This window comes from Catharus ustulatus, chromosome 8 (genome assembly GCF_009819885.2).
Source record: "Catharus ustulatus isolate bCatUst1 chromosome 8, bCatUst1.pri.v2, whole genome shotgun sequence".
In the NCBI taxonomy this organism is placed as follows: domain Eukaryota; kingdom Metazoa; phylum Chordata; class Aves; order Passeriformes; family Turdidae; genus Catharus; species Catharus ustulatus.
The window spans coordinates 12896116-12908394 of record NC_046228.1 but is presented as its reverse complement, the minus strand read 5'-3'; the positions used below and the strand labels follow the sequence as shown (position 1 = coordinate 12908394).

General features: G+C 46.8%; 1 protein-coding gene across 2 annotated transcripts in view; it reads left to right on the top strand.

Moving 5' to 3' along the window:
• Positions 1-1865: 1865 nt before the first annotated feature.
• Positions 1866-12279, top strand: part of SUFU (SUFU negative regulator of hedgehog signaling) — a 91626-nt gene continuing 81212 nt past the window's right edge. The window contains exons 1-2 of one of the 2 annotated variants that reach the window (XM_033066424.2): positions 1866-2142; positions 7830-7964. In XM_033066424.2, coding sequence (XP_032922315.1) covers positions 1961-2142; positions 7830-7964 — 317 coding nt within the window. In that variant the 5' untranslated portion in view covers positions 1866-1960. The remainder of the gene's footprint in view (positions 2143-7829; positions 7965-12279) is intronic. The other variant, XM_033066425.2, reaches the window with a different exon arrangement.

Sequence of the window (12279 nt, the reverse complement as noted above, 5' to 3'; positions counted from 1 at the left end):
TGTATTCCCGCCGCCGCGGCGCCTGCCGGGAGCTGTAGTCCGACGCTGCGCAGAGCCCAGTGGGGAGGCGCGCCGGGAGCGGGGCACGCCGGGAGTTGCAGGCCGGTTCCGGGAGCGGGGCACGCCGGGAGTTGTAGGCCGGTGCCGGGAATGAGCCATGCTGGGACTTGTAGGCCGGCGCAGGAGCGGGGCGTGCTGGGAGGCGGAGTGCGGAAAAAGAGAAACCTGCGCACACATCCACGGCCGAGAAACCGGTGGATGTTGCGGTCCTGGAGATGGCTGAGTACTTCCACCAAAAACGCTGCACTGCCATTGGCTGGTTTACGCTTAATAGATTTCCCCCCCGCCAATATTTTCCAATAGGAAAAGAGAAAAAGGTGATCCCATCAACTCCTGTATAGGGCATCTATGATTAAGGAAAGCATTTTATTGTCCCAAAATTTCATGTGATCATCTTTACGAACTACTGGTCATAACACATCTGTTGCCACCACGAAATACCAGTTTGTCTCCATTTTTGAGGCACAAGAACCATGAAAGAGGTGTCAGTATAAAGAATGCACATCATGAGCATTTCAGTATCAAACAATGAACACACTGTCATTTTCCATTGACTAAGAAACTCTGGGTCCTGAAATTAATGAAAGTGGACTTCCGTGCCAGTGAGCATACCTGAAGGCTTGACTCACTTGTCTTGTCCCACATCTCTCCTGCAGACATGGACTTTTCTCCTGTAATTCCTGCCTTTAGCCCTAGTAGATGTCTCATCCCAGATGTTTACCTTTAGCGATCTTACCCATTCACCTAGTCTGAAAGCGGGAGATTTTGTACAACAGAATTGACTGGTTTAAATTAAGGCCAGTGTTTTATCACTCCAGTGAATGTCAAGAGACACTCATGGGTGTATTGAGCCAACACAGCCTTTCATACAGACTCTCACATTCACCCTCTCAGCTGACTGTAGCGGACTACTCGGGCAGATGTCACAAAAAGTAGTTTCACAGTAACCAGACAAGTGAAATATTTTTCATTGTGGAAAGTGAGGACACCATCTGCTCACCTCCTTTATCAGAGGATTGTCACTTGGCTGTCAGCTTGTCAGCTTCTTGACCATGTGAATGAATGTGTTGTGAATGTTTTTAGAATAAACTCTCACCTATTTAAGAGAGAAATGCGAGCATGAGCACTCACCCTCTCCTCTGAGCACTCTATAGCTCATTTTTTTCTATTTGCTAATTAACAAGCAGGACCCTGCTCTAGCAAAAGTGTAGAACTATTGCACACACACATGTACATACCTGGCTTTGCGTGACCACAGTTGTAGTCGCAACTCAGAAATGAGCCAGATCGTCAGTGTGCTTCGTGCACAGTCACAAGCCGCGATCAGAGAGCCCTCAAACTTCACCTGTTGGTGAAGCTTCCAGCTGTCTCCAAGGGACCGACAGACACAGAGAACAAACAAGGAGAGTAAAGGTGCTTTGAGCATTGGAGGAGGTGTAAAGACAGCAGTAACAAATCCCTCCTCTGCTCCCAGGCCTGCCCAGTGCGGGAGCTCCCGCTGTCCCGGGACCCGCTCCGAGTTCCCGCCACGGCCTCGCGCGGGAATCGCCCCGCCCATGGCAGAACCCCGCGCCGCCGCTAGGGGGCGCGCCCGCAACGTAACGTGGGGCGGGGGCAGAGGCGCGGCCGCCCTCCGGGCCTCGAGCGTCCATTGGTCAGGCTGTCCTGTCACTCACACCGCCCATGCAGCGGAGCCCCGCCCCCTTCGCGCGGAGCCCCGCGCAGCGCCGCCATTGGTGGAACTGGCCTGTCACTCATGCTGCCTGGCAGTAGGCCCCGCCCCTCCTCCGCGGCCCCACGCAGCCGCTTGGGCCGGGCCGGGCCGGGCCGGGAGCGCCTGGCGGGAGCGGAGCTGGTTCGGCACCAACTGGGACGGGTCTGGGCCAGCCGCCTCCGGAGCATGGAGGGCGTGCGGCCGGGCGGGGTGCCCCCCGCGGGCGGGCCGGGGTCCGGCTCGGCCTCTGGGTCCGGGTCCTTCCCGTCGCTGTTCCCGCCGGGGCTGCACGGTATCTACGGCGAGTGCCGACGCCTCTACCCCGACCAGCCCAATCCGCTCCAGGTCACCGCCATCCTCAAGTACTGGTGAGGCGGCCTGCATGGGGCCGGGGTCCTGCGTGGAGCTGGAGGGAGCAGTGGGGCCGGCGCCTTGTGTGGGATAGGAGAGGGTTTGGGAGGAGTAGTGGGAGTGGGAGAGGTGGGGGGAAAGCACTGGGGCTGGGGGCGTTGCACGGGGTGAGCTGGAGGGGCTGGGGAGGGTTGCAGTGCGGGGAGAGGGGCTGCGTTCTGAGTTAGCGGTGAGATGCAGGAGTTTGGGGGATATGCAGTGCCTCTGGGGACGGAGGGGTGCAGTTGGTTGCCTGGGGCGTGTGTTTGGAGGGGCTCCTGAGGAGAATGTGCTGGCAATAGGAGGAAGGTCTAGAGAGGTGTACACTGAAGACAGGAGAGTGTTTTGGGTTTTCTGGGGTGATTTCGAGGGTCTCTGAGTGAGGGGTAGCTGATGAAGGCCCCAGCTGGGGCAGGCCTTACAAACATGGAATGCACATTTCTGAGTGGAGGTGTTCCCACTGAGGGTCTGGAGTTTTCCCCCTGGACAGGAGGCAAGAGCTGTGTCTTCTGGCCAGGAGCCTGGGTTCGAGTGCGGTGGCACTGACCGGAGCGAACCCATTGTTGCAGCCGGACACATGCTGTGTGTACCCATAAAGCCCACGGGGCAGTGCCAGCTTCTCTTGGCCTTACGTAGCCATGTGTTATCACAGACTGTGAATCTGCTGCTCAGTGTCTCTGCTGACACAGTGTCTGACACCAGGAACAGCAGTTGTTTATGTGGGAGAGTGGCATGAAGGAAGTTCTTGGATGTTTAGCTATCAAGATAAAGTGTCTAGCGTCTAATCCCATGTGAAGAGGAGTTCCTTTTGCTTTTTACTATCACTTAGCTGCTCAGCCCCCTCTTCTGGGGCTAAGAAACATGATCAAGTCACCCACAAATGTTTGCTTTACATGACATGGGCCAGTCCCTACCCCAGCACTTGAAAAAAATTAGTAAATGTTAAACTTTTTATTTACAACCCATTTCAACCTCTATGTCTTTATCTAATTAGAGTCCTGAACAACAGCAGAATAACATCCTCCTTGTGTGCTGTTCTGACAGACAAAGCTGCTGTTGTCCACAGAACTGTTTTTAAGTGATTCTAGCAAGTAGTTTGTCTGTTAGCCCTTATTGCTTAGGGCAGTATTGTATTAAAATGACACAGTGGGCTGAGATAAGATGTTGCAAATCTGAGACCACAAAATAGAAATAATTTCTTAGTCATCTGTGCACATCAGTACTTTGGTGGTGGTCTGATCAGTCTGTTTTTACGCCTGTGCCTAATCTTAGATACTCGTGAAGCATTTCCAGTCATGTTAGCACTTCTCTCAACAGCTGATAGAAATATGTCACATACTGACTGTATTGATGTAAGATTTGTGGAGGTTGAGGGAAATTTAGGTCTATGGTGAAGAATGGCAGAGACCCTTGTTTGGGAAGAAACCTTGTTGCTTAAGGGATTGATTAGGGTTTTGCTGCAATTGGAACTCAAACACTGAAGGAATTGCTGCTGGCAGTGATGGCAGGTTGCAAGTAAAAAGTAATGTGAAGAAGGCCTGTTTATCCTGGCATTTTCCACTTAGTGGTTCCTCCAACTGTTAGCTCAGCCAGCAGTGAGAGCTGAGAGCTTCTGTTGTAGAGGTGAGTTTCCTACTGCTGTCCTGTGCAGGAAATGCTTGTGCAAGATAAAGCCTCCATGGATGCCACAAGTTCTTTTTCTCCTGTTGTTGGGAGAAACTTGGGGCTTGGTTAAGTCTGGTAGAGGGACTCCTGCCACAACTCTGCTAACCTGTCCTGCTCTGCCTGGGCTGCCAGCTATTAGCTGTTTTAGATTAGAAGAGGAAATTGCACGAAGTTCCTGCCTTAGGAGAAATATTGTAACACTAATCAGCTTTTAATTATATGTATCAGTTTCTCTATGGTTAACAGAGATTTGGTTTTTTTCTTCAGGGAGCTAAAGTTGTAGTCTTTGGCTTGCAGATCAGAGCAGAACCTAACTATGTAATGTTGGAGAATCTGCAGAACTCCATGCCTGTTACATAAAGGGGTTTAGCCGTGTGGCTTATTTAATGAAACTAATCTTTTAAAATGCTTGAGAGAGAGCTTGGGATTCAATCAGAACTTCTTGGAAGAGTTTCTGTCTATTTTTTTGAAGGCCGTGCATCAAGATGGAGTCTCTGTTGATATCCAGTGTCCACTTTTATTATAAAATGTGGTAAAGTATTTAAAAATGGAATATCTTGTTGCATAGAATTTCCGGTAAAAAAATGAAATTTATTCCTTTTTTTTTTGTGATAGGTTTTGGAATAGGCATAATTTGGGCTCAACTACTGGGTTTTTATCACCTCTCTTAAATTTAGGCCATACTCTCAAAAACCTGTGCAGTGAGCTGTGGTCTGAGGCCTTTTGGGAATCACAGACTACTTCTGAAGGGTTGTGCAAAAGTAGCTGTGAAAAGCAATCCTGTTGTCAACTGCTGGGAAGTGACTACAAACAATACTGTTTCAAGTAAGGACTTAATAAAATAAGCACTGTTAAATAAGGACTTCCGGGGTGAATGAAGTAGGAGTTTTCCAATTTCTTTTCGTGGTGGGTCTCTTTCCTTTCTGAGTTTTCCATTTCTCCTTCCACAGAAGCTTCAGAGCGCTCTTAGCATCAGGCAAAAGAAGACTCTTGGTGCAGATGCAAATGCAGGGTTTCCCCTGAGGCAGCCCTTGCTGCTCTTGAATGAGCACCATGAATAGTGAATGTAACAAATTTGTACTGTACCTCTGGCTTTGAAGTTGGGCTCTTCCTAATAAAATCCTCCAACGCTTCCAGCTCTTTGTGTGAGTGCATGTACTGATATGTAGATTGTGATACAAGGTCGAACCCTGCCGCGGCGGCCGTGGGCGGGAGGATGTACCACAGCAGCGCCGCCGATGATAGAGCAGTGAAACCTGCCACCGAAACTGGATGAATATCTGTGCTGACTAACTTTTGGTGAGCATTATTGCCATGGCTATGTTACTCTGTGCTACAGGTAGCTGGTTTGGAGCTCTTAAAGTGCTGGATGTTTGTGCAGTTGCAGCGGTTTTGGGATAGGTGTATGGCTTGGATGTGTTTTAAAAAATTTAGTTAGTCACTACTGCAGGCTTTTAGTCTATATCTCTTTCAAGTCTATTATATTTCTCAGCGAGTCAAGATGGTGTGACTGGATCATTGAGCAACATGTGAACCAGCTGGTAATGGACTCTGGGCAGGGCTGAGCTCAGCTCCTCCAGGCCACCTGATCCCACATTGCTGTAGCCGCCTCTTGGGTAGTGCAGTGCTGCAGGTCTCCAGTTTGGCTTTTGGAGACAAAGACAGGATTGCCAGCAGGAGTGATGGAGAGGTGTCTGGCTTGCCTGATGCGGTGCCAGGCAGGACTTGTCATCTGCATCAGACCTGTTAAGTGTGTTTGAGTAGCCCGAGGGAATGGAACAGTCCCTATTCTGAAAAGGGCAATGTGGAGGTTTGTCTTGTGTGTTGTCAGTGTCAGAGTGCCTGTGCCAGCAGTGTTCCAGCATTGATTGTTTGACTTCTAAAGTGTTATTAAACCCACTTTGGAAAGCAGGTTTTCTTCATGTTGAAGATGCTGGTTGCTTAGCAGTGTTCCCTTCATTGCAAAGTCCACACAACTGCTCTGACCACTGACTAGTCTCTCATGCTGGTCAGTGTATGAATCTCCCCTTACTCTGGAGTCTTCCCAGTCCAGTAATAATTGTGTGTGGCTGCTGCTGTTCACTGCTGCTCCTCAAGGGTAAGTGGTCATCCTGGCTGGAATTGCTTCCATCTGACTGCTTCCATCCTGGATCCCCGGGGGGCTGAGCACTGGCCAGGACATAGGTGCCATGCTCTGAACAGAGCCACCTGAGTGGGTGTTTCTGGTAGAGATTTCAGTCTCCAGTGTGACCTGATACCAGTGAAAGGGAACAGGTGAGGAAATTGTGCCAGAGGAGATTTGTTTTTTCCTGAGTGTTTCAAACTACTGCTAGACTTTGAAAACAGGCTTTCTCAGCTGTCTACTGAAGATCAGACTCAGCTCCATCCTGGAGTCTGACACACTCTCCCCGTGTTTGCTCACCAATTTGCCGTTTAAGCCATGAAGATGCCTCTTGTCATACAAGAAGGCTGCATTGTTCTGATGTAGCCTTTGACAATGGACACCTGTGCCACTACTGGGGGTGAGTTGCTCATCCCCTCTGTCCTGCCTCAGTATCCTGGGCTGCATCCTTAACTGACCTGCTGGAGAAACTGCAACTGGTCTTAGTTACCATGATGGCCTTATATGATTTAAGAAGAGGAAACTGTCCTAGGTAAAGTCAGTCATGTTAGACAACTGCTCTGTTTTTCGCCAGCAGCAGTAGGAGCATGGCAGCACAGCACACCTGTGGAGAGGTGAAGGATGTTTTAACACACCAAGCTAATGTTGTGTTTTAATACACCAAGCTGATATGCAGTTTTCTACAGACTTGATAAGGTTGGATGACAGGAGGAGGGCAGAGGATTTAAAATAGTGTCTCACTGTCACTAGGGCTGGATCCATCTGTCCAGCCATGGAGACTGCTTATGATGTTACACAAACCCTCAGGACAAGTGAAGGAAGCACAGCCATGCCCTGCAACCTGCAGATGATTGTGTCAGGGTCTAAACAGACACTAGACATGAGAGGAATTGATGTGTAGAATCATTACTTTCAGTGACTGGGGTCATGTGAGTTCAGATTTTCTTGTTTGGAGATGCTGAGAGTTTTACTTGAAGATGCAATGTGTTGTAGGCACTAAGTGGTTAAACAGCTGCTCAGCTGTGCTGTAGCTGTTTGTGGTAGGTGTGGTAGGTGACAGGCAAACAACAAAACAGTCCCGCGTGTTCCTTCCTTGAGCAGGGAGTTGTTCTGTCTTTGCTCAGACAGAGGTGATGCGAGTGGCAGGAGGATGTGCTGTGCTCTCTGCTGGCACACGGCCTCAGTTCCCTGTGCCTTGTTGCAGGAAGGGTGGCTGCAGGCTTTGGTGGCTACTGCATAACATAACCTGCCTGTGCTGCTTTGACTTTTGAGTTATGCTCTTTTAAGGAAGCCGTTCTATTGCTGATGCAGGGCGTACAGTGGTGCTTTTTACTCATTCTTGGTTAATGCAAGTGGTGTATTTGTAGAAGTTTTGCTGCTAGTTTTGCTGAATCAAGGTTTTTCTCCTCCACTGTTTGAACTATTTTGTCTATGTTCAGAAGTATGGATTATTCTCCTCAAAACTTAGTAATTTTGAGCCCTGCTTTAGGAATAGCATCACTTTTTGTGAGGTATGTGCCTCTGGACTGAATTAAGAGCTTGCACTGCAGTTACAACCATTGCTCTTTTACTAGTACAGTTTTTCAATTTTCTTTGTTTTTTTTGTGGAAGCTTTAATATGATTGTCCAGAAGTTTTTCTGCTTTAATGTTAAAAACATTTTTAGCATATTGCACACAGGTACTTTGTCTTCCTGTGCTCAAAGCTCTCTGGACTTTAACTAACCTTTCTCCTCAATCTTTTTTTTTAAAGGTAATTTGAATATTCTAATTTTTGTTTTAAACCAGGTCTTTGTACAACCTCTTCTAGCACCTGGGGAGACTTACCCTTTGTCTTGAGTAAACTAACTTACGTAAGACTTTTTCTGTTTTTAATGCAGGTTGGGAGGACCTGACCCTCTGGACTATGTTAGCATGTACAGAAATATGGGAAACCCAGCACTGAATGTTCCTGAGCATTGGCACTACGTCAGCTTTGGGTTAAGTGACTTGTATGGAGACAACAGAGTACATGAGTAAGTGTCATTTAAGTTCTGTAGCTGTGTGTTGTGTTTTGTTTTGGGGGTGTGTAGGCAAAACCCTGTCCTGCTGCTCATATTATTTGAACAGCTGGTTTTCTGTTGAGAACACTCTAGCCCTGGTCTCAAAAAAGATGACGTATGCCTGTTCTTGCATGTAGAAGAAATTCTATGTTCCCCTCTGCAGGCTTTGAATGCAGTATATTTCCTTTCAGTGTTGAGTGGGTTTTTGTTTAAATTTCTTTTAACTGGTTGGGAAATTTTCTTTTAACTGTCTGTCTTGTTGTGTTTTTCACACTCTGTAATCTGTTATGGTCGTATGCTTGAATTCTGACCCCTCCCTGTGCATGTTAAATGCCTTCCTCTGGAAAACTGCTGCAAGGGCAATTTTGCTGTTGCTGGCACAGAAGTGTTACTGTCAGCAGACTGCCACTCCAGTGGCTCCTGTATAAAGTGCCAATTTGTGTAACAGAAGCCTAAAACTCTAATTGTTTGACTGTCTTTTCTCCAGTAATTAAATTATTTTCTTAGGTTGTTGGTATGGATGGTTTCTAGCAGGAACTTCGGATTAGACCAAGCAGGCAGCATGAGCTAACCCAATGCTTGTCTTTCGTTAGCTGACCTTACTCCTTAACTCCAGTTAAAGAGAGTAGCAGTAGCCAAGCCATCACAATTTCGTGGCTGGGAACATAGCCTTTTAACCAGCCAGAAAGGGCACAAAGTTTCTGCTGTTGCTGTTTACTGAAACTATCCTTGCACTGTGTTATAGTTGCAGTATAAATGTCCTTGATGAATGGTGCAGCAAAGGCTCCGGTTTGTTCACACAAGCTTTCCTCCTTTTGTTTGTCTTGGTTAAGATTCAGCCACCAGTTTTTTTCCATCAAAGTGCTTCTCTTGTAACAGCAGCAGTTGGGCAGTTTGTTTAACTTTACCCATTCCTCAAGACAGTTTCTCCTGTTTTTTTTTTTTTCTCCTTGTGTTTATGATTGCAGAACTGTTTTTCAGAAAACAAGTCTGGAGTTTATACAGGACCCTAATGTCACAGAGATCTACCTGGTTCATTTAACCAACACGTCTACTAACAACAAACCCAAGTTGTTAGTTGCAGAGGCAGAGGAAAAGAAGGGCAAGTGAAAAAATGAAGTTTAAGTCTTCCTTCCCTTGCTTCCACAAGAGATTTTAGTGTGAGCATGTAGGCCTTCACATGGTGCTTTTTTTATAGATCAGGTGTGTTTCCCTTCTGAGTGGCTGGAACAGCATCCCCAACTCCACAGCACTGTGTCCTGAGATGCTCAGCTGTCTTCAGTCTGTCACCTTTAATTTGGCCTCATTCTTGGAGCTACAAAGCTTATTACTATTTGTCCTGTGGAGCAGGTTGATTCTACCTTGTGCCCAAAAGTGTTAATATACAATTATGCATGTGGTAGAGTGTCAAGACCTACACATCTCCTAGACACTGAACCTGAAGTTACCAGCTGGTATGTGAGCATTGTAGACTGATTGAGAGAAGATTTTCAAGGGAGCTGAGCACTCACCAGCAGTTCTCATTCCCAAGAGGAATTGCTGTTTGCTAAAACTGCTCTCCAAATTTGATGGCCATGGGAGCTGCACGTCACCAGCCCAGCCCTAGGTGCATATTGTAGGGGTGTGGTGGATTTTCCTATGCACTCGGGAAGTTCTTGTTCTCCGACAGGGAATTTAATAATGCTTTATTTAAGAAAATATGTCTCTTTTTTGTTTGAAGGGCTTTGGAATTCTGCTGTCCCAGGTAAAGTGTGCTGTGGAATGGTTGGCAGGAGCCTGGGGTGGCAGGGCAGTTGTTTAAATCTTTGGTGTATTTCCTTTAAAACCAGTGTATCACTGAACTCTGCTCAATTGCCCTGGCCTCTGCAGACAGGAAGGGGTTTGTGGGTTTTTTTGGACTCCCAGCTGTCTCCAAAGAGTGCAGATCTGGATCTGCTTGTGACAATCAGCAAGGTTCCTATGACAAAGATGTGCTTCCATAACCTTGCTGTCCTTCACACTTTAGAAAAGGGAAGCTAGAGCCCTGCCAAAGGTCTTGTTAATTGCCCAGTTTGGGCAATGTGTAGCTTTTATCTTGTGCACCTCTCATGGTAATACAGTACAGTCTAGAACAATTATAATGCAGTATTAAATGAAAAGGACTGATTTTTTTTTGAGTGAACTAACTTTGAATTGGAGGCCCCCGTATTTTTATTTATAATGGAATAGCAAACAGATGTAGCAAATAATGTGAAAATGTTGACTTTAATTTATATTTTTAATAAGAACCTGAAAAGTCTGAAGTAGAGCTCTCCCAGTGCCTCCTTGTTGACAGATTTATTTTCAGTTAAGGCAGCACTGTTTCCTGCTCTGCTTACGTATCAGCTATACTCTGCTTACAGAACCAGGCTGGTTTTAGGAATCTGTAGAATAAGATGGAAGAAATCTAAGAATTTCAAACAAGGAAACCTTTTTTTGTTTAAAACCCCTCAGTGTTTCATGGTATAATGGCAACCATGACACCAGCTGTGCTGGGCTGATAACTCTAAAAATCCTAAATCATGATGTCATGACAGCGTTAGGGAACCACAGGCTTTTCAGTGGGATTTCATGCCAAGCTGCTTGCATGGAAATAAGTCTCTCCAATCGAGCATGTTGCACAACTTGAGTGGCAGCAGAAATCCTTCCAGGATGTTTTTGCAATTTATATTCCATTTTTAGCTTTTTCTATCTTCTTTCAAATAAAGAAAAAAAGGTGTAATTTCTCAAATCTATTTAGCAGGGTTAAAACAGAGCCTTTTTTCCAGATTGTTCTTGCATTCTGAAGAGATTCTGCACTGCAGTGGTGAGTGTGTGCAGCCTGCTGGCAGGAAGCTTGTGGCCAGTGCAGTTGTGGGAGAGGAGATGCTGAGTCCTGCACTTTTCTCCATCCCTTGCTGGCAGCAGCTGCCCGTAGCAATGCCAGCAGCAAGGAATGTGTCCCTGTGTGTCTGCACAAAGCCAGTGCCTCAGCTGGCAGTTGCAGGTTTGTACTCTGATGCCAGGCCATCAAGGAGGTCAAGGGACAGGTGCCTGAGCATTCCTGCAGTTTACAAACATGATGGTGACATCTTGGTGGAGAACAGGTGCTTGAGGAAGGGCAGCATCAGCAGGTGTAGCTGGACTCGGATTCCATCAGTGGCAATGCCAGCTTCATCTGCTGCTGAGTGCTGCCTTTGCAGCAGCCCTGGGGAGTCTCTGACCCAGGAGGCAACAGGCAGAAACTGGTGCACAGGAAGTTCCACTTGCAGACGAGGAAGAACCTAATTACTGTGGGGGTGACCACGCATTGGAACAGATTGTCCAGAGAGGCTGTGGAGATCCTAAAGAACTGCCTGGACACGATTCTGTACCATGTACTCCGGGATGCATGAACAGGAAGGTTGGACCAGATGACACACTGGTGATCCCTTTCAACTTTACCCATTCTGTGATTCTGTGTTACTGTGGTGCCACAGTATGTGCCAGCCCCAGATTGTGCTACCACAGGTTTGCAGGGCAAAGAAGGGACTAAGAAGGAAAATGTTTTTCCCAGACTGTCTTCTGTCTTCAGTCTGCTCTAAGGCCAAGGTTGAATCTCCACTTAACTGTTCTGTAATTCAAGTGCTCATCCTTTTTCTTAACACTTTAAAGAAGTGCATGCAAAGTGAAAACCATGATGTGATAGAATTCCTGAGCACCTTGATTAGTCTTATTTGTATTAAAATTGCAGAATTGTAATTCAGAGCTGAAATAGAAAGTAAGTCTTACATTATGAATAGATTGAGATAAGATTTTTATTTGTGGTCTTCCCACATCCCACAAAGTGACATTCCAACTGTGTTTTGGTGTTTACTACATCAACTTCATACTGACAAGGGTGGTGGGGTTTGGGGTTTTTTTGGTTTTGTTTTTTTCCTGGCTCCTAGCCAGGAGCCGAAGTGCAGCATCCCATTTGCATAAAACCGGAGAGATTACAACTGCCTTCATCTCTATTACAGATGCAGGGTACCACCCGCTGAGACAACAGGTTCTAACTTGCTGTGGTCCTTTTGATTTGTGCTGCTTTCCATTTGGATCAGGAGAGAGCAGTGCATGCCGGGATAACATGTTGTCTCTGTGGGTGGTGCCTCCCTATTAAAGGTGAGGGTAAGCATGAGCCTTTCAAGATCTTCAGTCCAGCTTGTGTTCTGCTTGCTTGTATAGATCCTCTGAATGACCTTAACTTGTAAAAGGGCAAGGATGCTTGTTAGAGCTGGAAGGAAGAAAAAGGAGTGCAAACTGGATCAGG